This window comes from Lepisosteus oculatus, chromosome 4, assembly GCF_040954835.1.
Source record: "Lepisosteus oculatus isolate fLepOcu1 chromosome 4, fLepOcu1.hap2, whole genome shotgun sequence".
In the NCBI taxonomy this organism is placed as follows: Eukaryota; Metazoa; Chordata; class Actinopteri; order Semionotiformes; family Lepisosteidae; genus Lepisosteus; species Lepisosteus oculatus.
The window spans coordinates 1,582,021-1,608,408 of record NC_090699.1 but is presented as its reverse complement, the minus strand read 5'-3'; the positions used below and the strand labels follow the sequence as shown (position 1 = coordinate 1,608,408).

Below are 26,388 nucleotides of genomic sequence, written 5' to 3'. Positions count from 1 at the left end.
CAATGGGACAAACACCCCACAGAAACTCTGCACATGGAGATCTGTAGAATCATCCTCCGTGTGCAGAGAAAAACTCCTAACAACGGGTGCAGGGCCGAATTAGGCCAGTACCCACTATTGATAAACATACAGAAAAGAGTATTAAAGTATTGGCTACACCTAAAAAACAGCGACCAAAATTCCTACCACCACAAAGCCCTGCTGAGCCAAGAGCTGAGCCCAAAACAGAGCCCCCTGAGCCAGCTGGTCCTGAGGCTCACTGACCTGAGCCACACCAACACTAACCAGCCTCAGGACAGCACTGCTAGAGCACCACAACCCAGACTCAACCACATCACAGCACAGATCAAACAGCAATGTCTCACACACTGGGACACACACACAAACACAACATCAACTGGAATGCTACAGAACCCTAAATAGACAATACACACTAGCTGAATATTTGACCAAAATAAAAAATAACAAACAATAATAGACCCTGACGAAGTACAGGCTCAGTGACCACAACCTGGCCATAGAAACTGGACACAGGCAGACCTGACTGCCCAGAGAGGACAGGCTCAGTGACCACAGCCTGGACACACACACTGGACACTGGCAGACCTGGCTGTCCAGAGAGGACAGGCTCAGTGACCACAGCCTGGACACACACACTGGACACTGGCAGACCTGGCTGTCCAGAGAGGACAGGCTCAGTGACCACAGCCTGGACACACACACTGGACACAGGCAGACCTGGCTGTCCAGAGAGGACAGGCTGTGCTCCCACTGCCAGCGGGGAGAAATAGAGACAGAGGTGCACTTCCTACTGCACTGTGACAGATACTCTGGGATTAGAGAAACATTCTTCCCTAAACTCAGAAATCTAATCCCAGAGTTCCCACACCTGCCAGAGTCACAACGGGTCCCAATCCTACTGGGAGAGGGAGGAGGGAACTCAGTTGATCTGGCAGCCCAGTATGTGATCTCCTGTCACAGCCTGAGGAACAGTGAGTCCGTCTCCCAATAATGCTCCAGCCGCCTACAGTATATGTCGATATTATATAATATGTCTTTGTTGTAAATGTCTGTAACATTGTAGATTTTATTTTACTTCTATTTTTTGTTTTGTTCTATGTTAATTTTATTATTTTTATTTGCTTTGGCAACACTGATTGTACCTATCGGTCATGCTAATAAAGCACCTCGAATTGAACTGAATTGAGAGAGAGAGAGAGAGAGAGAGAGGAGAGAGAGAGAGTCGGAGAGAGAGAGAGAGAGGGGAGGGAGGTCGGAGGGGGTCGGAGGGGGTAGACAGCTCAGACAGCGCCTGTCTCTCTCACCGGTGATCATGATGACCCGGATGCCAGCTTCTCTGCAGAGCTCGATGGAGCCAGTGACCTCCTTTCTTGGGGGGTCCAGCATGCCAACACAGCCCACGAAGGTCAGGTCAGTCTGAGAGAGACAGGGGAGTGAGCAACACACTGCAACACACTGCAACACACTGCAACACACTGCAACACACTGCCCACGAAGGTCAAGTCAGTCTGAGAGAGACAGGGGAGTGAGCAACACACTGCAACACACTGCCCACGAAGGTCAGGTCAGTCTGAGAGAGACAGGAAAGTGAGCAACACACTGCAACACACAGCAACACACTGCCCACGAAGGTCAGGTCAGTCTGAGAGAGACAGGGGAGTGAGCAACACACTGCAACACACAGCAACACACAGCAACACACTGCCCATGAAGGTCAGGTCAGTCTGAGAGAGACAGGGGAGTGAGCAACACACTGCAACACACTGCCCACGAAGGTCAGGTCAGTCTGAGAGAGACAGGAAAGTGAGCAACACACTGCAACACACAGCAACACACTGCCCACGAAGGTCAGTTCAGTCTGAGAGAGACAGGAAAGTGAGCAACACACTGCAACACACAGCAACACACAGCAACACACTGCCCACGAAGGTCAGGTCAGTCTGAGAGAGACAGGGGAGTGAGCAACACACTGCAACACACAGCAACACACAGCCCACGAAGGTCAGGTCAGTCTGAGAGAGAGTGTTGCTTTGGCAACACTGATTGTACCCATTGGTCATGCTAATAAAGCACCTTGAACTGAATTGAATTGACAGGGGAGTGAGCAACACACTGCAACACACTGCAACACACAGCCCACGAAGGTCAGGTCAGTCGGAGAGAGACAGGAAAATGAGCAACACACTGCAACACACAGCAACACACTGCCCACAAAGGTCAGGTCAGTCTGAGAGAGACAGGGGAGTGAGCAACACACTGCAACACACTGCCCACGAAGGTCAGGTCAGTCTGAGAGAGACAGGAAAGTGAGCAACACACTGCAACACACAGCAACACACTGCCCACGAAGGTCAGGTCAGTCTGAGAGAGACAGGAAAGTGAGCAACACACTGCAACACACTGCCCACGAAGGTCAGGTCAGTCTGAGAGAGACAGGGGAGTGAGCAACACACAGCAACACACAGCCCACGAAGGTCAGGTCAGTCTGGGAGAGAGTGTTGCTTTGGCAACACTGATTGTACCCATTGGTCATGCTAATAAAGCACCTTGAACTGAATTGAATTGACAGGGGAGTGAGCAACACACTGCAACACACTGCAACACACAGCCCACGAAGGTCAGGTCAGTCTGAGAGAGACAGGGGAGTGAGCAACACACTGCAACACACAGCAACACACTGCCCATGAAGGTCAGGTCAGTCTGAGAGAGAGTGTTGCTTTGGCAACACTGATTGTACCCATTGGTCATGCTAATAAAGCACCTTGAACTGAATTGAATTGACAGGGGAGTGAGCAACACACTGCAACACACTGCAACACACAGCCCACGAAGGTCAGGTCAGTCTGAGAGAGACAGGAAAGTGAGCAACACACTGCAACACACAGCAACACACTGCCCACAAAGGTCAGGTCAGTCTGAGAGAGACAGGGGAGTGAGCAACACACTGCAACACACTGCCCACGAAGGTCAGGTCAGTCTGAGAGGGACAGGAAAGTGAGCAACACACTGCAACACACAGCAACACACTGCCCACGAAGGTCAGGTCAGTCTGAGAGGGACAGGGGAGTGAGCAACACACTGCAACACACTGCCCACGAAGGTCAGGTCAGTCTGAGAGAGACAGGCTGAGACCTGCCCTGGTGTCTCCCTGTACCCCAGTCTGAGACCTGCCCCAGTGTCTCCCTGCCCCAGTGTCTCTGTACCCCAGTCTGAGACCTGCCTCTGTACCCCAGTCTGAGACCTGCCCCATTGTCTCCCTGCCCCAGTGCCTCTGTACCCCAGTGTCCCTGTACCCCAGTGAGTTCTGCCCCAGTGTCCCTGTACCCCAGTCTGAGTTCTGCCCCAGTGCCTCTGTACCCCAGTGTCCCTGTACCCCAGTGAGTTCTGCCCCAGTGTCCCTGTACCCCAGTCTGAGTTCTGCCCCAGTGCCTCTGTACCCCAGTGTCTCTGTACCCCAGTCTGAGTTCTGCCCCAGTGCCTCTGTACCCCAGTGTCCCTGTACCCCAGTCTGAGTTCTGCCCCAGTGCCTCTGTACCCCAGTGTCCCTGTACCCCAGTCTGAGTTCTGCCCCAGTGTCCCTGTACCCCAGTGAGTTCTGCCCCAGTGTCCCTGTACCCCAGTCTGAGTTCTGCCCCAGTGCCTCTGTACCCCAGTGTCCCTGTACCCCAGTCTGAGTTCTGCCCCAGTGCCTCTGTACCCCAGTGTCCCTGTACCCCAGTGAGTTCTGCCCCAGTGTCCCTGTACCCCAGTCTGAGTTCTGCCCCAGTGCCTCTGTACCCCAGTGTCTCTGTACCCCAGTCTGAGTTCTGCCCCAGTGCCTCTGTACCCCAGTGTCCCTGTACCCCAGTCTGAGTTCTGCCCCAGTGCCTCTGTACCCCAGTGTCTCTGTACCCCAGTCTGAGTTCTGCCCCAGTGCCTCTGTACCCCAGTGTCCCTGTACCCCAGTCTGAGTTCTGCCCCAGTGCCCCTGTACCCCAGTGTCCCTGTACCCCAGTCTGAGTTCTGCCCCAGTGTCCCTGTACCCCAGTGAGTTCTGCCCCAGTGCCTCTGCTCACCTCGTAATCGACGAACTTGGTGGAGTCCTCCAGGTTCATCTCCTCGCGCCGCAGGGGCGAGTCACGCGTGGCCAGTGCCAGGCAGCGCAGGGTGTCGCGCCCGGTGCCCCACTCCTTGATGACCGTCAGGATCTTGTCCTTCACGACGGAGGTCAGCGGCACGCGCGTCGTGCCCACCCGCACGTAGGCGCACCTGTCGATCACGCCCTCGGGGGCGCCCTGCACGAGAGAGGGGGGTCAGCGGCAGGCGCCTGGTGCCGCAGCGCAGCCCCTTCCCAGCATGCAGTCCCGGGGGCGGGGGTCAGGGGTCGGCGTTACCTTGATGAACATCTTGTTGCCCACGGCGGCGCGGGACGCCTTGGCAGGTGAGCAGAAGACCGACATGGACTTCCTGTCCCGAGAGAACTCGAGAGTGAACTCCTTCTTCATCAGCTGCTTGATCACCTGCAGGACACCAGGAGAGAGAGACAGGGAGTGAGAGAGAGAGAGAGACAGGTACAGAGAGAACTCCTTCTTCATCAGCTGCTTGATCACCTGCAGGACACCAGGAGAGAGAGACAGGGAGTGAGAGAGAGAGAGAGACAGGTACAAAGAGAACTCCTTCTTCATCAGCTGCTTGATCACCTGCAGGACACCAGGAGAGAGAGACAGGGAGTGAGAGAGAGAGAGAGAGAGAGAGAGAGAGAGAGAGAGAGACAGGTACAGAGAGAACTCCTTCTTCATCAGCTGCTTGATCACCTGCAGGACACCAGGAGAGAGAGACAGGGAGTGAGAGAGAGAGAGAGACAGGTACAGAGAGAACTCCTTCTTCATCAGCTGCTTGATCACCTGCAGGACACCAGGAGAGAGAGACAGGGAGTGAGAGAGAGAGAGAGACAGGTACAGAGAGAACTCCTTCTTCATCAGCTGCTTGATCACCTGCAGGACACCAGGAGAGAGAGACAGGGAGTGAGAGAGAGAGAGAGAGAGACAGGTACAGAGAGAACTCCTTCTTCATCAGCTGCTTGATCACCTGCAGGACACCAGGAGAGAGAGACAGGGAGTGAGAGAGAGACAGGGATGGAGAGACAGGTACAGGGAGGAGGTGAGGGGGAGACAGTGAGAGAGACAGGTACAGGGAGGAGGTGAGGGGGAGACAGTGAGAGAGACAGGTACAGGGAGGAGGTGAGGGGGAGACAGTGAGAGAGACAGGTACAGGGAGGAGGTGAGGGGGAGACAGTGAGAGAGACGGGTACAGGGAGGAGGTGAGGGGGAGACAGTGAGAGAGACGGGTACAGGGAGGAGGTGAGGGGGAGACAGTGAGAGAGACAGGTACAGGGAGGAGGTGAGGGGGAGACAGTGAGAGAGACAGGTACAGGGAGGAGGTGAGGGGGAGACAGTGAGAGAGACGGGTACAGGGAGGAGGTGAGGGGGAGACAGTGAGAGAGACAGGTACAGGGAGGAGGTGAGAGACAGTGAGAGAGACAGGTACAGGGAGGAGGTGAGGGGGAGACAGTGAGAGAGACAGGTACAGGGAGGAGGTGAGGGGGAGACAGTGAGAGAGACAGGTACAGGGGAGGGAGAGACGGGCGCAGTCGAGAGACACTCACAGTGCAGCACGCGTTGGCACGCTCTGGCTTGGACAGACCACGGACCTCAGTGTTGAACACGTTCATCTTCTCCACCAGACAGCACAGCGCCGTCTCTGTGGCCTCACCTACCTTCTCATAGACACCCTTCGCCTGCAGGGACAGAGGGGTTAATACAGACACTGACTGGACACTCCAGTACATTAACACTGCACTGAGAGAGAGAGAGGGGTTCATACAGACACACTGACTGGACACTCCAGTACATTAACACTGCACTGAGAGAGAGAGGGGTTCATACAGACACACTGACTGGACACTCCAGTACATTAACACTGCACTGAGAGAGAGAGAGGGGTTAATACAGACACACTGACTGGACACTCCAGTACATTAACACTGCACTGAGAGAGAGAGGGGTTAATACACACACACTGACTGGACACTCCAGTACATTAACACTGCACTGAGAGAGAGAGGGGGGTTAATACAGACACACTGACTGGACACTCCAGTACAGTAACACTGCACTGAGAGAGAGAGGGGTTAATACACACACACTGACTGGACACTCCAGTACATTAACACTGCACTGAGAGAGAGAGGGGGGTTAATACAGACACACTGACTGGACACTCCAGTACATCAACACTGCACTGAGAGAGAGAGAGGGGTTAATACACACACTGACTGGACACTCCTGTACATTAACACTGCACTGAGAGAGAGAGAGGGGTTAATACAGACACACTGACTGGACACTCCAGTATATTAACACTGCACTGAGAGAGAGAGGGGTTCATACAGACACACTGACTGGACACTCCAGTACATGAACACTGCACTGAGAGAGAGAGGGGTTAATACAGACACTGACTGGACACTCCAGTACATTAACACTGCACTGAGAGAGAGGGGTTAATACACACACACTGACTGGACACTCCAGTACATTAACACTGCACTGAGAGAGAGAGGGGTTAATACAGACACACTGACTGGACACTCCAGTACATGAACACTGCACTGAGAGAGAGAGGGGTTAATACAGACACACTGACTGGACACTCCAGTACATGAACACTGCACTGAGAGAGAGAGGGGTTAATACAGACACACTGACTGGACACTCCAGTACATTAACACTGCACTGAGAGAGAGAGGGGTTAATACAGACACTGACTGGACACTCCAGTACATTAACACTGCACTGAGAGAGAGGGGTTAATACACACACACTGACTGGACACTCCAGTACATTAACACTGCACTGAGAGAGAGAGGGGTTAATACAGACACACTGACTGGACACTCCAGTACATTAACACTGCACTGAGAGAGAGAGGGGTTAATACACACACACTGACTGGACACTCCAGTACAGTAACACTGCACTGAGAGAGAGAGAGGGGTTAATACAGACACACTGACTGGACACTCCAGTACATTAACACTGCACTGAGAGAGAGAGAGAGAGGGGTTAATACAGACACACTGACTGGACACTCCAGTACATTAACACTGCACTGAGAGAGAGAGGGGTTCATACAGACACACTGACTGGACACTCCAGTACATTAACACTGCACTGAGAGAGAGAGGAGGGTTAATACACACACACTGACTGGACACTCCAGTACATTAACACTGCACTGAGAGAGAGAGAGGGGTTAATACAGACACTGACTGGACACTCCAGTACATTAACACTGCACTGAGAGAGAGAGAGAGAGGGGTTGATACAGACACACTGACTGGACACTCCAGTACATTAACACTGCACTGAGAGAGAGAGGGGTTAACACAGACACCCTGACTGAACACTCCAGTACATTAACACTGCACTGAGAGAGAGAGGGGTTAATATACAGACACACTGACTGGACACTCCAGTACATTAACACTGCACTGAGAGAGAGAGGGGTTAATATACAGACACACTGACTGGACACTCCAGTACATTAACACTGCACTGAGAGAGAGAGGGGTTCATACAGACACACTGACTGGACACTCCAGTACATTAACACTGCACTGAGAGAGAGAGGGGTTAATATACAGACACACTGACTGGACACTCCAGTACATTAACACTGCACTGAGAGAGAGAGGGGTTAATACAGACACACTGACTGGACACTCCAGTACATTAACACTGCACTGAGAGAGAGAGGGGTTAATATACAGACACACTGACTGGACACTCCAGTACATTAACACTGCACTGAGAGAGAGGGGTTAATATACAGACACACTGACTGGACACTCCAGTACATTAACACTGCACTGAGAGAGAGAGAGGGGTTAATACACACACACTGACTGGACACTCCAGGACATTAACACTGCACTGAGAGGGAGGAGGAGTGATTGAGAATATTGTTACCTCATTATAGTCCAGAGAGGAGTCGTTACACAGGGCACAGATGGTGGCCAGCTCCACCAGGCCATCGTACTGACCGCACTTGACTGGTTTGTCATTCTTCGTGCTGAGAGAGACACACAGCAGGACAGCAGTGAGTGTTTGCTCCTCTTAGGGGCTTTTCACCTCGCGATTATTGTTGGGCTCGTCAGTGTCGGGCTCATCAGTGAGACTTGGGCTTGTTAGTGACAGTCAACTGTCAGCACTGACTAGTGACTAATTGTCAGTAGGGGTCAGTAGCTGGGCTCGTTAGTGATGGTCAGTAGCTGGGCTTGTCAGTGTGTCAGTAGCTGGGCTCGTTAGTGATGGTCAGTAGCTGGGCTCGTCAGTGTGTCAGTAGCTGGGCTCGTTAGTGATGGTCAGTAGCTGGGCTCGTTAGTGTGTCAGTAGCTGGGCTCGTCAGTGTGTCAGTAGCTGGGCTCGTTAGTGATGGTCAGTAGCTGGGCTCGTTAGTGTGTCAGTAGCTGGGCTCGTCAGTGTGTCAGTAGCTGGGCTCGTTAGTGATGGTCAGTAGCTGGGCTTGTTAGTGTGTCAGTAGCTGGGCTCGTTAGTGATGGTCAGTAGCTGGGCTCGTTAGTGATGGTCAGTAGCTGGGCTCGTCAGTGTGTCAGTAGCTGGGCTCGTTAGTGATGGTCAGTAGCTGGGCTCGTTAGTGATGGTCAGTAGCTGGGCTCGTCAGTGTGTCAGTAGCTGGGCTCGTCAGTGTGTCAGTAGCTGGGCTCGTTAGTGACGGTCAGTAGCTGGGCTCGTTAGTGATGGTCAGTAGCTGGGCTCGTCAGTGTGTCAGTAGCTGGGCTCGTTAGTGATGGTCAGTAGCTGGGCTCGTCAGTGTGTCAGTAGCTGGGCTCGTTAGTGATGGTCAGTAGCTGGGCTCGTTAGTGACGGTCAGCAGCTGGGCTCGTCAGTGTGTCAGTAGCTGGGCTCGTTAGTGACGGTCAGTAGCTGGGCTCGTTAGTGACGGTCAGTAGCTGGGCTCGTCAGTGTGTCAGTAGCTGGGCTCGTTAGTGATGGTCAGTAGCTGGGCTCGTTAGTGACGGTCAGCAGCTGGGCTCGTCAGTGTGTCAGTAGCTGGGCTCGTCAGTGTGTCAGTAGCTGGGCTCGTTAGTGACGGTCAGTAGCTGGGCTCGTTAGTGACGGTCAGTAGCTGGGCTCGTCAGTGTGTCAGTAGCTGGGCTCGTTAGTGATGGTCAGTAGCTGGGCTCGTTAGTGACGGTCAGCAGCTGGGCTCGTCAGTGTGTCAGTAGCTGGGCTCGTTAGTGATGGTCAGTAGCTGGGCTCGTTAGTGATGGTCAGTAGCTGGGCTCGTCAGTGTGTCAGTAGCTGGGCTCGTCAGTGTGTCAGTAGCTGGGCTCGTTAGTGACGGTCAGTAGCTGGGCTCGTCAGTGTGTCAGTAGCTGGGCTCGTTAGTGATGGTCAGTAGCTGGGCTCGTTAGTGACGGTCAGTAGCTGGGCTCGTCAGTGTGTCAGTAGCTGGGCTCGTCAGTGTGTCAGTAGCTGGGCTCGTTAGTTGACTGTACTCACACTTCTCCTTCGGGTGTGTATTTGGAACCAGAGATGTTGAACTCGTTCAGCACACAGTTGTCTCCCTCCACCTTGTCTACGATGAACATCTACAGACAGAAGCAGAGGAGACCCATGAGACTCACAGTCTGCAGGGCGGCGATCCAGGACTGAGGCAGTCTCTCTGTCTCTCCCTCTGATGTATATATATATATCACCCCTGTCTCTCTGTCTCTCCCTCTGATATATATATATAATATATCACCCCTGTCTCTCTGTCTCTCCCTCTGATGTATATATATAATATATCACCCCTGTCTCTCTGTCTCTCCCTCTGATGTATATATAATATATCACCCCTGTCTCTCTGTCTCTCCCTCTGATGTATATGTAGCGGCGAGGCTTAATAATAAGGCAGAATTAAGTGTTTCTGAGCTTTCCCAAATTAGGCCTCATTTCTCTGTTCATCTCTGTGGTGCAGCCACAGAGAAACCATTCATGCAAGGTGATTTAAGGTCCAAGGACAGCTCCCAAAGGGGGATGCACTTAGCTAAGCCTGGCTATCATGATCAATGGTCACCCATTGGCGCCTATCTGTCTAGGGAGTGCCAGTTGGACATCTGGACTGCATTACTAAGTGTCAGGACTAAGTGACTCATATCTCACCTTGATCAACCAATCAGGGACTGGTAGGGCCGAGTAACCCACGTGGGACTCTGATGCCCATGGAACTTTCAGCCAATCAATGAGCTGAAGTTCCTCCAGGTAAAAACAGGCAACACAGAGAGCCTGGGAGATTCAGATTGAGATTCAGAAGGGATTCTGGAGAGGATTCTGTGGACTGTTCTAAAGGGAATTCAAAGGAGAATTCCAGGGCAGGACGGCCCAGGAGCAGAAGGCTCCCAAGGGCAGGACATTCTCGCAGCGCGCCTCCTGACCATCCTGAGACTCAGCCCGGACAACCACGGAACGGCCAGTGTGTCCGAGTGCCAGAACTTTCCTTTGTTCTAAGAGTCTAGAGTGGAGGTTGCCAGAGAGTAACCAGCAGCAGGCCTCGTGAACAGGTCGGAACTGTGGACAGCTGAATCACTATTCAGAACTAGCTCTTCATCAGGAACGAACCGGTCCTCTTCCTGACTTGCTGGGACCCACAGTCATCTTTTCTCCTGTGCACAAACTTTGCTAGTTAAAGCCAACGGTGAACATCAGCAGCGCACCGTCGCAAGCCACACAGCACAGCCTGGCACGGAGCCAGAGAGCGCGGATTGGACAGCAACAGCCTGCAACTGTTTCTTTGTGCCCGCAGGAGATCTGAATCCCCAGAGATTGGATGAGTATTCAACTTCAATGCATTACAGCTCGATAATTCAATTGTTATCCAAACCAGTTGATATCAATTTAATTCCTAAGAGTTATGTACTTGTTTCGAGTATCTAATGTAGAAGTTGTAACCAAGTTCACTTTACGAAACGGTCTTAATGAATGATATACTGAACGTATGTCCTCTTGATATGTGTAACACTTTGTAACTGACTGAATATATATCTTTTGTATTCTGATAACCCTCTCGATAAGATCTGTTAGGTTTACATGCATATTCTATGTATTAATAAATGTATCCTCGTGTATATAGTACCTGTGTGTGTGCGTTGTTTGAGTTATGTCGCATGGTTGGATTCTAAAGCCATCAAAAGAATCAACTTTGTGATTTACTGCTACAATTAATAATTGTCTCAGTAAATGCCCAAACCCTACAGAACTGGTGCCTTCAGAGAGCCACTATGATTACATATTTGGCGTCCCTGAACCGGCATAATCTACATATATATATAATATATCACCCCTGTCTCTCTGTCTCTCCCTCTGATGTATATATATAATATATCACCCCTGTCTCTCTGTCTCTCCCTCTGATGTATATATATAATATATCACCCCTGTCTCTCTGTCTCTCCCTCTGATGTATATATATAATATATCACCCCTGTCTCTCTGTCTCTCCCTCTGATGTATATATATAATATATCACCCCTGTCTCTCTCTCCCTCTGATATATATATAATATATCACCCCTGTCTCTCTGTCTCTCCCTCTGATGTATATATATATCACCCCTGTCTCTCTGTCTCTCCCTCTGATATATATATATAATATATCACCCCTGTCTCTCTGTCTCTCCCTCTGATATATATATATCACCCCTGTCTCTCTGTCTCTCCCTCTGATATATATATATAATATATCACCCCTGTCTCTCTGTCTCTCCCTCTGATATATATATATAATATATCACCCCTGTCTCTCTGTCTCTCCCTCTGATATATATATAATATATCACCCCTGTCTCTCTGTCTCTCCCTCTGATGTATATATATAATATATCACCCCTGTCTCTCTGTCTCTCCCTCTGATATATATATATAATATATCACCCCTGTCTCTCTGTCTCTCCCTCTGATATATATATATAATATATCACCCCTGTCTCTCTGTCTCTCCCTCTGATATATATATAATATATCACCCCTGTCTCTCTGTCTCTCCCTCTGATGTATATATATAATATATCACCCCTGTCTCTCTCTCCCTCTGATATATATATAATATATCACCCCTGTCTCTCTGTCTCTCCCTCTGATGTATATATATAATATATCACCCCTGTCTCTCTGTCTCTCCCTCTGATATATATATATAATATATCACCCCTGTCTCTCTCTCCCTCTCATATATATATCCCTCTCTTTCTCAGTTCAGTTCAAGGTGCTTTATTAGCATGACCGATGGGTACAATCAGTGTTGCCAAAGCAAATAAAAATAATAAAACTCTGTCTCTCTCTCTGTCCCCCTGTCTGCCCCTGTCTGCCCCTGTCAGTCCTTGTCTGTGCCCCTGTCTGTGTCCCTGTCTGTCCCTCAGTCCCTGTCTGTCCCCCTGTCCCTGTCTGTGTCCCTGTCTGTCCCTCAGCCCCTGTCTGTCCCCCTGTCCCTGTCTGTGTCCCTGTCTGTCCCTCAGCCCCTGTCTGTCCCCCTGTCTGTGTCCCTGTCTGCCCCTGTCAGTCCTTGTCTGTGTCCCTGCCTGTGTCCCTGCCTGTCCCCCTCACCTTGCAGACACACATCTGGTTGGTGGTGAGGGTGCCAGTCTTGTCGGAGCAGATGACGGAGGTGCAGCCCAGGGTCTCCACGGAGGGCAGGCTGCGCACGATGGCGTTCTTCTTGGCCATCCTGCGGGTGCCCAGGGCCAGGCAGGTGGTGATGACAGCGGGCAGCCCTGGCAGACAGACCAGACCCAGACCCAGTCAGCTGGACAGCCGAGCCCCTGCCTCCCTCGGACAGTCTGTCTCCCCTGTCTCCCCTGTCTCTCCTGTCTCCCCTGTCTCCTCTCTCCTCTCTCCCCTCTCTCCTCTCTCCTCTCTCCCCTCTCTCCTCTCTCCTCTCTCCCCTCTCTCCTCTCTCCCCTCTCTCCTCTCTCCCCTCTCCCCTCTCTCCTCTCTCCCCTCTCTCCTCTCTCCCCTCTCTCCTCTCTCCTGTCTCTCCTGTCTCCCCTGTCTCCTCTCTCCTGTCTCCTCTCTCCTCTCTCCCCTCTCTCCTCTCTCCTCTCTCCCCTCTCTCCTCTCTCCTGTCTCCTCTCTCCCCTCTCTCCTCTCTCCTGTCTCTCCTGTCTCCCCTGTCTCCCCTCTCCTCTCTCTCCTCTCCTTCTCTCATCTCTCCTCTCTCCCCCCTCTCTCTCTCCTCTCTTCTCTCATCTCCCCCTCTCTCCCCTCTCCTCTCAATTCAATTCAATTCTCTCCTCTCTCCTCTCTCCTCTCTCCTCTCTCCCCTCTCTCCCCTCTCTCCTCTCTCTCCTCTCCCCTCTCCTCTCTCTCCTCCCCTCTCTCCACTCTCTCCTCTCTCCTCTCTCTCTCCTTCTCTCATCTCCCCCCTCTCTCCCCTCTCCTCTCTCCCCTCTCTCTCCTCTCTCCTCTCTTCCCCCTCCTCTCCCCTCTCTCCCCTCTCCCCTCTCCTCTCTCTCCCCTCTCTCCTCTCCCCTCTCTCCCCTCTCTCCCCTTTCTCTCCTCTCTCCCCTCTCCTCTCTCTCCTCTCTCTCCTCTCACCTCCCCTCTCTCCCCTCTCTCTCCTCTCTCCCCTCTCTCTCCTCTCCCCTCTCCTCTCTCCTCTCTCCTCTCTCCTCTCTCTCCTCTCTCCTCTCTCCTCTCTCCCCTCTCTCCCCTCTCTCCTCTCTCTCCTCCCCTCTCTCCTCTCTCCTCTCTCCCCTCTCTCCCCTCTCTCCCCTCTCTTTCTCCCCTCTCCTCTCTCTCTCCTCTCTCCCCTCTCCTCTCTCCTCTCTCCTCTCTCCCCTCTCTCCCCTCTCCCCTCTCCTCTCTCCCCTCTCTCCCCTCTCTCTCTCTCCTCTCCCCTCTCTCTCTCCTGTCTCTCACCCTCAGGGATGGCGGCCACGGCCAGCGCCACGGCGATCTTGAAGTAGTAGACGGCGCCGCGGATCCAGGAGCCGCCGTGCACGGGGTCGTTGAAGTGGCCGATGTTGATGAGCCAGACGGCCACGCAGATCAGCGAGATGACCTTGGACAGCTGCTCGCCGAACTCGTCCAGCTTCTGCTGCAGCGGCGTCTTCTCCTGCTCCGTGGCCGCCATCTGGTCACGGATCTTCCCGATCTCGGTGGACACGCCCGTGGACACCACCACGCCGATGGCCTTGCCCGCCGCAATGTTGGTGCCCTGAGAGAGGGGGCGACAGTGAGACTGCTGGACACGCTGGACAGAGCGGGAGAGAGGACAGGTGGACACTGCTGGACAGAGCAGGAGAGAGCAGGAGAGAGGAGAGGTGGACATGCTGGACAGAGCAGGAGAGAGGAGAGGTGGACAGTGTTGGACACTGCTGGATGGAGGAGAGAGGAGAGGTGGACATGCTGGACAGAGCAGGAGAGAGGAGAGGTGGACATGCTGGACATAGCAGGAGAGAGGAGAGGTGGACATGCTGGACAGAGGAGGAGAGAGGAGAGGTGGACACTGTTGGACACTGCTGGATGGAGGAGAGAGGAGAGGTGGACATGCTGGACAGCGCAGGAGAGAGGAGAGGTGGACACTGTTGGACACTGCTGGATGGAGGAGAGAGGAGAGGTGGACATGCTGGACAGAGCAGGAGAGAGGAGAGGTGGACATGCTGGACATAGCAGGAGAGAGGAGAGGTGGACATGCTGGACAGAGGAGGAGAGAGGAGAGGTGGACACTGTTGGACACTGCTGGATGGAGGAGAGAGGAGAGGTGGACATGCTGGACAGCGCAGGAGAGAGGAGAGGTGGACACTGTTGGACACTGCTGGATGGAGGAGAGAGGAAAGGTGGACATGCTGGACAGAGCAGGAGAGAGGAGAGGTGGACATGCTGGACATAGCAGGAGAGAGGAGAGGTGGACATGCTGGACAGAGAGGAGAGGTGGACAGAGCAGGAGAGAGGGGGTTTACTTACAGAGAACAGCATGTTCTTCTTATCCTGATTTACAGCTCTGGGGTCAGGAACAGGATCAGTGTGTTTAATCACACTGACAGACTCACCTGGAGAGAGAGGGGTAAATACACATTGAGAGAGAGAGGGGTTCATACAGACACACTGACTGACACTCCAGTACATTTACACTGCACTGAGAGAGAGAGGGGTTAATACACACACACTGGCTGACACTCCAGTACATTAACACTGCACTGAGAGAGAGAGGGGTTCATACAGACACACTGACTGGACACTCCAGTACATTAACACTGCACTGAGAGAGAGAGAGGGGTTCATACACACACACTGACTGGACACTCCAGTACATTAACACTGCACTGAGAGAGAGAGGGGTTAATACAGACACACTGACTGGACACTCCAGTACATTAACACTGCACTGAGAGAGAGAGAGGGGTTCATACACACACTGACTGGACACTCCAGTACATTAACACTGCACTGAGAGAGAGAGGGGTTAATACAGACACACTGACTGGACACTCCAGTACATTAACACTGCACTGAGAGAGAGAGGGGTTAATACACACACACTGACTGGACACTCCAGTACATTAACACTGCACTGAGAGAGAGAGGGGTTAATACACACACACTGACTGGACACTCCCGTACATTAACACTGCACTGAGAGAGAGAGGGGTTAATACAGACACACTGACTGGACACTCCAGTACATTAACACAGCGCTGTGACAGACTTACCAGTCAGGATGGACTGATCTACACGCAGTGTTGTGGAGCGAATAGCAGTGAGTCTAATGTCAGCAGGAACTTTGTCACCAACTAGAGACAGAGGGAGAGATTACAGAGGTAGGAGAGGAGGATGAAGGACAGACCACTGAGGGCAGGACACCAGCACACACCTGACACAAGCATGTGTGTTAATTCTGACACACACACACGACCAATACCCAGTCCCAGAGGGTCAGTGTGTCGAATCACTGTGACAGAGAGCAGAGGGTCAGTGTGCTGTCTCACTGGGACAGAGGGTCAGTGTGCTGTCTCACTGTGACAGAGAGGGTCAGTGTGTCTCACTGTGACACAGAGGGTCAGTGTGCTGTCTCACTGGGACACAGAGGGTCAGTGTGCTGTCTCACTGTGACAGAGGGTCAGTGTGTCTCACTGTGACAGAGGGTCAGTGTGCTGTCTCACTGTGACACAGAGGGTCAGTGTGTCTCACTGTGACAGAGAGAGTCAGTGTGCTGTCTCACTGTGACACAGAGGGTCAGTGTGCTGTCTCACTGTGACAGAGAGGGTCAGTGTGCTGTCTCACTGTGACAGAGAGGGTCAGTGTGTCTCACTGTGACACAGAGGGTCAGTGTGCTGTCTCACTGGGACACAGAGGGTCAGTGTGCTGTCTCACTGTGACAGAGGGTCAGTGTGTCTCACTGTGACAGAGGGTCAGTGTGCTGTCTCACTGTGACACAGAGGGTCAGTGTGTCTCACTGTGACAGAGAGTCAGTGTGCTGTCTCACTGTGACACAGAGGGTCAGTGTGTCTCACTGTGACAGAGGGTCAGTGTGCTGTCTCACTGTGACAGAGGGTCAGTGTGCTGTCTCACTGGGACACAGAGGGTCAGTGTGCTGTCTCACTGTGACACAGAGGGTCAGTGTGCTGTCTCACTGGGACAGAGAGGGTCAGTGTGCTGTCTCACTGTGACACAGAGAGTCAGTGTGCTGTCTCACTGTGACACAGAGGGTCAGTGTGCTGTCTCACTGTGACAGAGGGTCAGTGTGCTGTCTCACTGTGACACAGAGAGTCAGTCTGCTGTCTCACTGTGACAGAGGGTCAGTGTGCTGTCTCACTGTGACAGAGAGGGTCAGTGTGTCTCACTGTGACACAGAGGGTCAGTGTGCTGTCTCACTGGGACACAGAGGGTCAGTGTGCTGTCTCACTGTGACAGAGGGTCAGTGTGTCTCACTGTGACAGAGGGTCAGTGTGCTGTCTCACTGTGACACAGAGGGTCAGTGTGTCTCACTGTGACAGAGAGTCAGTGTGCTGTCTCACTGTGACACAGAGGGTCAGTGTGTCTCACTGTGACAGAGGGTCAGTGTGCTGTCTCACTGTGACAGAGGGTCAGTGTGCTGTCTCACTGGGACACAGAGGGTCAGTGTGCTGTCTCACTGTGACACAGAGGGTCAGTGTGCTGTCTCACTGTGACACAGAGGGTCAGTGTGCTGTCTCACTGGGACAGAGAGGGTCAGTGTGCTGTCTCACTGTGACACAGAGAGTCAGTGTGCTGTCTCACTGTGACACAGAGGGTCAGTGTGCTGTCTCACTGTGACAGAGAGGGTCAGTGTGTCTCACTGTGACAGAGGGTCAGTGTGCTGTCTCACTGTGACACAGAGGGTCAGTGTGCTGTCTCACTGGGACACAGAGGGTCAGTGTGCTGTCTCACTGTGACACAGAGAGTCAGTCTGCTGTCTCACTGTGACAGAGGGTCAGTGTGCTGTCTCACTGTGACACAGAGGGTCAGTGTGCTGTCTCACTGTGACAGAGGGTCAGTGTGTCTCACTGTGACAGAGGGTCAGTGTGCTGTCTCACTGTGACAGAGAAGGTCAGTGTGTCTCACTGTGACAGAGGGTCAGTGTGCTGTCTCACTGTGACAGAGAGGGTCAGTGTGCTGTCTCACTGTGACAGAGAGGGTCAGTGTGCTGTCTCACTGTGACACAGAGGGTCAGTGTGCTGTCTCACTGGGACAGAGAGGGTCAGTGTGCTGTCTCACTGTCACAGAGGGTCAGTGTGCTGTCTCACTGTGACAGAGAGGGTCAGTGTGTCTCACTGTGACAGAGAGGGTCAGTGTGCTCTCTCACTGTGACACAGAGGGTCAGTGTGCTGTCTCACTGGGACAGAGAGGGTCAGTGTGTCTCACTGTGACAGAGAGGGTCAGTGTGTCTCACTGTGACAGAGGGTCAGTGTGCTGTCTCACTGTGACAGAGAGTCAGTGTGCTGTCTCACTGTGACAGAGAGGGTCAGTGTGTCTCACTGTGACAGAGGGTCAGTGTGTCTCACTGTGACAGAGAGGGTCAGTGTGTCTCACTGTGACAGAGAGGGTCAGTGTGTCTCACTGTGACAGAGGGTCAGTGTGTCTCACTGTGACACAGAGGGTCAGTGTGCTGTCTCACTGTGACAGAGAGGGTCAGTGTGTCTCACTGTGACAGAGGGTCAGTGTGCTGTCTCACTGTGACACAGAGGGTCAGTGTGCTGTCTCACTGTCACAGAGGGTCAGTGTGCTGTCTCACTGTGACAGAGAGGGTCAGTGTGTCTCACTGTGACAGAGGGTCAGTGTGTCTCACTGTGACAGAGAGGGTCAGTGTGTCTCACTGTGACAGAGAGGGTCAGTGTGTCTCACTGTGACACAGAGGGTCAGTGTGCTGTCTCACTGTGACAGAGGGTCAGTGTGCTGTCTCACTGTGACAGAGAGGGTCAGTGTGTCTCACTGTGACAGAGAGAGTCAGTGTGCTGTCTCACTGTGACAGAGGGTCAGTGTGCTGTCTCACTGTGACAGAGGGTCAGTGTGCTGTCTCACTGTGACACAGAGGGTCAGTGTGCTGTCTCACTGGGACAGAGAGTCAGTGTGCTGTCTCACTGGGACAGAGAGGGTCAGTGTGTCTCACTGTGACAGAGAGGGTCAGTGTGTCTCACTGTGACAGAGAGGGTCAGTGTGCTGTCTCACTGTGACAGAGAGTCAGTGTGCTGTCTCACTGTGACAGAGAGGGTCAGTGTGCTGTCTCACTGGGACAGAGAGGGTCAGTGTGCTGTCTCACTGTGACAGAGGGTCAGTGTGCTGTCTCACTGTGACAGAGAGGGTCAGTGTGCTGTCTCACTGGGACAGAGGGTCAGTGTGCTGTCTCACTGTGACACAGAGGGTCAGTGTGCTGTCTCACTGTGACAGAGGGTCAGTGTGTCTCACTGTGACAGAGGGTCAGTGTGCTGTCTCACTGTGACAGAGAGGGTCAGTGTGTCTCACTGTGACAGAGGGTCAGTGTGCTGTCTCACTGTGACAGAGAGGGTCAGTGTGCTGTCTCACTGTGACACAGAGGGTCAGTGTGCTGTCTCACTGGGACAGAGAGGGTCAGTGTGCTGTCTCACTGTCACAGAGGGTCAGTGTGCTGTCTCACTGTGACAGAGAGGGTCAGTGTGTCTCACTGTGACAGAGAGGGTCAGTGTGCTGTCTCACTGTGACAGAGAGGGTCAGTGTGTCTCACTGTGACAGAGGGTCAGTGTGTCTCACTGTGACACAGAGGGTCAGTGTGCTGTCTCACTGTGACAGAGGGTCAGTGTGCTGTCTCACTGTGACAGAGAGGGTCAGTGTGTCTCACTGTGACAGAGAGAGTCAGTGTGCTGTCTCACTGTGACAGAGGGTCAGTGTGCTGTCTCACTGTGACAGAGGGTCAGTGTGTCTCACTGTGACAGAGAGGGTCAGTGTGTCTCACTGTGACAGAGAGGGTCAGTGTGCTGTCTCACTGTGACAGAGAGGGTCAGTGTGTCTCACTGTGACAGAGGGTCAGTGTGTCTCACTGGGACACAGAGGGTCAGTGTGCTGTCTCACTGTGACAGAGGGTCAGTGTGCTGTCTCACTGTGACACAGAGGGTCAGTGTGCTGTCTCACTGTGACAGAGGGTCAGTGTGTCTCACTGTGACAGAGGGTCAGTGTGCTGTCTCACTGTGACAGAGGGTCAGTGTGTCTCACTGTGACAGAGGGTCAGTGTGCTGTCTCACTGTGACAGAGAGGGTCAGTGTGTCTCACTGTGACAGAGGGTCAGTGTGCTGTCTCACTGTGACAGAGAGGGTCAGTGTGCTGTCTCACTGTGACACAGAGGGTCAGTGTGCTGTCTCACTGGGACAGAGAGGGTCAGTGTGCTGTCTCACTGTCACAGAGGGTCAGTGTGCTGTCTCACTGTGACAGAGAGGGTCAGTGTGTCTCACTGTGACAGAGAGGGTCAGTGTGCTGTCTCACTGTGACAGAGAGGGTCAGTGTGTCTCACTGTGACAGAGGGTCAGTGTGTCTCACTGTGACACAGAGGGTCAGTGTGCTGTCTCACTGTGACAGAGGGTCAGTGTGCTGTCTCACTGTGACAGAGAGGGTCAGTGTGTCTCACTGTGACAGAGAGAGTCAGTGTGCTGTCTCACTGTGACAGAGGGTCAGTGTGCTGTCTCACTGTGACAGAGGGTCAGTGTGTCTCACTGTGACAGAGAGGGTCAGTGTGTCTCACTGTGACAGAGAGGGTCAGTGTGCTGTCTCACTGTGACAGAGAGGGTCAGTGTGTCTCACTGTGACAGAGGGTCAGTGTGTCTCACTGTGACACAGAGGGTCAGTGTGCTGTCTCACTGTGACAGAGGGTCAGTGTGCTGTCTCACTGTGACAGAGAGGGTCAGTGTGTCTCACTGTGACAGAGAGAGTCAGTGTGCTGTCTCACTGTGACAGAGGGTCAGTGTGCTGTCTCACTGTGACAGAGGGTCAGTGTGCTGTCTCACTGTGACACAGAGGGTCAGTGTGCTGTCTCACTGGGACAGAGAGGGTCAGTGTGTCTCACTGTGACAGAGAGGGTCAGTGTGTCTCACTGTGACAGAGAGGGTCAGTGTGCTGTCTCACTGTGACAGAGGGTCAGTGTGCTGTCTCACTGTGACAGAGAGGGTCAGTGTGTCTCACTGTGACAGAGAGGGTCAGTGTGTCTCACTGTGACAGAGAGGGTCAGTGTGCTGTCTCACTGTGACAGAGGGTCAGTGTGCTGTCTCACTGTGACAGAGAGGGTCAGTGTGTCTCACTGTGACAGAGAGGGTCAGTGTGCTGTCTCACTGTGACAGAGGGTCAGTGTGCTGTCTCACTGGGACAGAGAGGGTCAGTGTGTCTCACTGTGACAGAGAGGGTCAGTGTGTCTCACTGTGACAGAGAGGGTCAGTGTGCTGTCTCACTGTGACAGAGGGTCAGTGTGCTGTCTCACTGTGACAGAGAGGGTCAGTGTGCTGTCTCACTGGGACAGAGGGTCAGTGTGCTGTCTCACTGTGACAGAGAGGGTCAGTGTGTCTCACTGTGACAGAGAGGGTCAGTGTGCTGTCTCACTGTGACAGAGAGGGTCAGTGTGTCTCACTGTGACAGAGGGTCAGTGTGCTGTCTCACTGGGACAGAGAGGGTCAGTGTGCTGTCTCACTGTGACACAGAGGGTCAGTGTGCTGTCTCACTGTGACAGAGAGGGTCAGTGTGCTGTCTCACTGTGACAGAGGGTCAGTGTGCTGTCTCACTGTGACACAGAGGGTCAGTGTGCTGTCTCACTGGGACAGAGGGTCAGTGTGTCTCACTGTGACAGAGAGGGTCAGTGTGCTGTCTCACTGTGACAGAGGGTCAGTGTGCTGTCTCACTGTGACAGAGAGGGTCAGTGTGCTGTCTCACTGGGACAGAGGGTCAGTGTGCTGTCTCACTGTGACAGAGAGGGTCAGTGTGTCTCACTGTGACAGAGAGGGTCAGTGTGCTGTCTCACTGTGACAGAGAGGGTCAGTGTGTCTCACTGTGACAGAGGGTCAGTGTGCTGTCTCACTGGGACAGAGAGGGTCAGTGTGCTGTCTCACTGTGACACAGAGGGTCAGTGTGCTGTCTCACTGGGACAGAGAGGGTCAGTGTGCTGTCTCACTGTGACAGAGGGTCAGTGTGCTGTCTCACTGTGACACAGAGGGTCAGTGTGCTGTCTCACTGTGACAGAGAGTCAGTGTGCTGTCTCACTGTGACAGAGAGGGTCAGTGTGCTGTCTCACTGTGACAGAGGGTCAGTGTGCTGTCTCACTGGGACAGAGGGTCAGTGTGTCTCACTGTGACAGAGAGGGTCAGTGTGTCTCACTGTGACAGAGGGTCAGTGTGCTGTCTCACTGGGACAGAGGGTCAGTGTGTCTCACTGTGACAGAGAGGGTCAGTGTGCTGTCTCACTGGGACAGAGGGTCAGTGTGTCTCACTGTGACAGAGAGGGTCAGTGTGTCTCACTGTGACAGAGGGTCAGTGTGCTGTCTCACTGGGACAGAGGGTCAGTGTGTCTCACTGTGACAGAGAGGGTCAGTGTGCTGTCTCACTGTGACAGAGAGGGTCAGTGTGTCTCACTGTGACAGAGAGGGTCAGTGTGCTGTCTCACTGGGACAGAGGGTCAGTGTGCTGTCTCACTGGGACAGAGGGTCAGTGTGCTGTCTCACTGGGACAGAGGGTCAGTGTGCTGTCTCACTGTGACAGAGGGTCAGTGTGCTGTCTCACTGTGACAGAGGGTCAGTGTGTCTCACTGGGACAGAGGGTCAGTGTGTCTCACTGTGACAGAGAGGGTCAGTGTGCTGTCTCACTGGGACAGAGGGTCAGTGTGTCTCACTGTGACAGAGGGTCAGTGTGTCTCACTGTGACAGAGGGTCAGTGTGCTGTCTCACTGGGACAGAGGGTCAGTGTGTCTCACTGTGACAGAGGGTCAGTGTGCTGTCTCACTGGGACAGAGGGTCAGTGTGTCTCACTGTGACAGAGAGGGTCAGTGTGCTGTCTCACTGTGACAGAGGGTCAGTGTGCTGTCTCACTGTGACACAGAGGGTCAGTGTGCTGTCTCACTGGGACAGAGGGTCAGTGTGTCTCACTGTGACAGAGGGTCAGTGTGCTGTCTCACTGTGACACAGAAGGTCAGTGTGCTGTCTCACTGTGACACAGAGGGTCAGTGTGCTGTCTCACTGTGACAGAGAGGGTCAGTGTGTCTCACTGTGACAGAGGGTCAGTGTGCTGTCTCACTGGGACAGAGAGGGTCAGTGTGCTGTCTCACTGTGACAGAGAGAGTCAGTGTGTCTCACTGTGACAGAGAGGGTCAGTGTGTCTCACTGTGACAGAGGGTCAGTGTGCTGTCTCACTGGGACAGAGGGTCAGTGTGCTGTCTCACTGGGACAGAGGGTCAGTGTGTCTCACTGTGACAGAGAGGGTCAGTGTGTCTCACTGTGACAGAGAGGGTCAGTGTGTCTCACTGTGACAGAGAGGGTCAGTGTGCTGTCTCACTGTGACAGAGGGTCAGTGTGCTGTCTCACTGTGACAGAGAGGGTCAGTGTGTCTCACTGTGACAGAGGGTCAGTGTGTCTCACTGTGACAGAGAGGGTCAGTGTGTCTCACTGTGACAGAGAGGGTCAGTGTGTCTCACTGTGACAGAGAGGGTCAGTGTGCTGTCTCACTGTGACAGAGAGTCAGTGTGCTGTCTCACTGTGACAGAGAGGGTCAGTGTGTCTCACTGTGACAGAGAGGGTCAGTGTGTCTCACTGTGACAGAGAGGGTCAGTGTGTCTCACTGTGACAGAGAGGGTCAGTGTGCTGTCTCACTGTGACAGAGGGTCAGTGTGTCTCACTGTGACACAGAGGGTCAGTGTGCTGTCTCACTGTCACAGAGGGTCAGTGTGCTGTCTCACTGGGACAGAGGGTCAGTGTGCTGTCTCACTGTGACAGAGAGGGTCAGTGTGTCTCACTGGGACAGAGGGTCAGTGTGTCTCACTGTGACAGAGAACACACTGATGGAGGGAGGCAGGTGTCAGTGATACTGCAGGGAGGGGGGGCTGACAGGTGCTGGTGTGTATTTTTACTCTCAGCTCCTTGACCAATCTGAGACGCTGTGCTCAGCAGATTGTGATCTGGGCCCCTGCTGTGCTCCACACACACGCGGCCATACAAGGAGAGACCCTGTCTTCACGGCTCCCTGCCCCCGCCCCCACACAGGAAGTCACCCAGGGGTGAAAGGAATTACTTCCTGTGTCCAGCATGTCACCCGCAGAGCTGAAACCGGTACTTCCCATGTCAGAATTTCACACTGTCACTGACCACACTGAGACTGACCACACGGTCACTCCACTCCACTCCACTCTGACCACACTGAGACTGACCACACTGTCCACCCCCTCACTTACCATGCTGTCCACCCTCTCACTGCCCTGTGACTGACCACACTGAGACTGACCACGCTGTCCACCCCCTCACTGCCCTGTGACTGACCACACTGAGAATGACCACACTGTCACTACACTCCACTCTGACCACACTGTCACTGACCACACTGAGACTGACCACACTGTCACTACACTCCACTCTGACCACACTGTCACTGACCACACTGAGACTGACCACACTGTCACTACACTCCATTCTGACCACACTGAGACTGACCACACTGAGACTGACCACACTGTCACTACACTCCACTCTGACCACACTGTCACTGACCACACTGAGACTGACCACACTGTCACTACACTCCACTCTGACCACACTGTCACTGACCACACTGAGACTGACCACACTGTCACTACACTCCATTCTGACCACACTGAGACTGACCACACTGAGACTGACCACACTGTCACTACACTCCACTCTGACCACACTGTCACTGACCACACTGAGACTGACCACACTGTCACTACACTCCACTCTGACCACACTGTCACTGACCACACTGAGACTGACCACACTGTCACTACACTCCATTCTGACCACACTGAGACTGACCACACTGAGACTGACCACACTGTCACTACACTCCACTCTGACCACACTGTCACTGACCACACTGAGACTGACCACACTGTCACTACACTCCACTCTGACCACACTGAGACTGACCACACTGAGACTGACCACACTGTCACTACACTCCACTCTGACCACACTGAGACTGACCACACTGTCCACCCTCTCACTGCACTGTGACTGACCACACTGAGACTGACCATGCTGTCCACCCTCTCACTTTCCTGTGACTGACCACACTGAGACTGACCACGCTGTCCACCCCCTCACTGCCCAGTGACTGACCACACTGTCCACCCTCTCAGTGTCCTGTGACTGACCACACTGTCCACCCTCTCAGTGTCCTGTGACTGACCATACTGAGACTGACCACACTGTCCACCCTCTCACTGCCCTGTGACTGACCACACTGTCCACCCTCTCAGTGTCCTGTGACTGCCCACACTGAGAATGACCACACTGTCCACCCTCTCAGTGTCCTGTGACTGCCCACACTGACTCACCTGCCACCTCCACGATGTCTCCGGGGACGATCTCTCGGGCCTTGATCCTCTGGACGCTCTTCCTGTCCGTCCGGTATACCTTCCCCATCTCAGGCTCATACTCCTTCAGGGCCTCGATGGCGCTCTCTGCATTGCGCTCCTGAGGAAACACACACCGCAGAACATGAGTTCCTCCCATCAATAATTTAGCACTGCATCTCTTTTACATTGATTCAGGACTGGTCTCCTGTACTGGGACTGTAGCTCCTATTGTAACAGACTGGTCTACTGTACTGGGACTGTAGCTTCTATTGTAACAGGACTGTTCTACTGAACTGGGACTGTAGCTCCTATTGTAACAGACTGGTCTACTGTACTGGGACTGTAGCTCCTATTGTAACAGACTGTCCTACTGTACTGGGACTGTAGCTCCTATTGTAACAGACTGGTCCCCTGTACTGGGACTGTAGCTCCTATTGTAACAGACTGGTCTCCTGTACTGGGACTGTAGCACCTAGTGTAACAGGACTGGTCTAGTGTACTGGGACTGTAGCTCCTATTGTAACAGACTGGTCTACTGTACTGGGACTGTAGCTCCTATTGTAACAGACTGGTCTACTGGACTGGGACTGTAGCCCCTATTGTAACAGGACTGGTCTACTGAACTGGGACTGCAGCACCTATTGTAACAGGACTGGTCTACTGTACTGGGACTGGAGCTCCTATTGTAACAGACTGGTGTACTGTACTGGGACTGGAGCTCCTATTGTAACAGACTGGTCTACTGTACTGGGACTGTAGCCCCAATTGTAACAGGACTGGTCTACTGAACTGGGACTGTAGCCCCTATTGTAACAGACTGGTGTACTGTACTGGGACTGGAGCTCCTATTGTAACAGGACTGGTCTACTGTACTGGGACTGGAGCTCCTATTGTAACAGACTGGTCTACTGTACTGGGACTGTGGCCCCAATTGTAACAGGACTGGTCTACTGAACTGGGACTGCAGCACCTATTGTAACAGGACTGTTCTACTGTACTGGGACTGGAGCATCTATTGTAACAGACTGGTCTACTGTACTGGGACTGTAGCTCCTATTGTAACAGACTGTTCTACTGTACTGGGACTGTAGCCCCTATTGTAACAGACTGGTCTACTGTACTGGGACTGTAGCTTCTATTGTAACAGGACTGGTCTACTGTACTGGGACTGAAGCTCCTATTGTTATGGGACTGGTCTACTGTACTGGGACTGAAGCCCCTATTGTAACAGGACTGGTCTACTGTACTGGGACTGTAGCTCCTATTGTAATAGACTGGTC

At 53.1% G+C, this 26,388-nt stretch overlaps 1 protein-coding gene across 2 annotated transcripts in view; it reads right to left on the bottom strand.

The window, feature by feature from the left end:
• Nucleotides 1–26,388, bottom strand: part of LOC138238244 (sarcoplasmic/endoplasmic reticulum calcium ATPase 1) — a 51,715-nt gene that overhangs the window by 7,489 nt on the left and 17,838 nt on the right. For both annotated transcript variants that reach the window (XM_069188333.1, XM_069188332.1), the window contains exons 5-15: nucleotides 25,088–25,226; nucleotides 15,775–15,855; nucleotides 15,029–15,114; nucleotides 13,982–14,279; nucleotides 12,668–12,834; nucleotides 9,588–9,676; nucleotides 8,031–8,133; nucleotides 5,666–5,797; nucleotides 4,395–4,520; nucleotides 4,077–4,295; nucleotides 1,326–1,437 (exon numbers count right to left, since the gene is read on the bottom strand). In XM_069188333.1, the coding sequence (XP_069044434.1) occupies nucleotides 1,326–1,437; nucleotides 4,077–4,295; nucleotides 4,395–4,520; nucleotides 5,666–5,797; nucleotides 8,031–8,133; nucleotides 9,588–9,676; nucleotides 12,668–12,834; nucleotides 13,982–14,279; nucleotides 15,029–15,114; nucleotides 15,775–15,855; nucleotides 25,088–25,226 (1,552 nt within the window). The remainder of the gene's footprint in view (nucleotides 1–1,325; nucleotides 1,438–4,076; nucleotides 4,296–4,394; nucleotides 4,521–5,665; nucleotides 5,798–8,030; nucleotides 8,134–9,587; nucleotides 9,677–12,667; nucleotides 12,835–13,981; nucleotides 14,280–15,028; nucleotides 15,115–15,774; nucleotides 15,856–25,087; nucleotides 25,227–26,388) is intronic.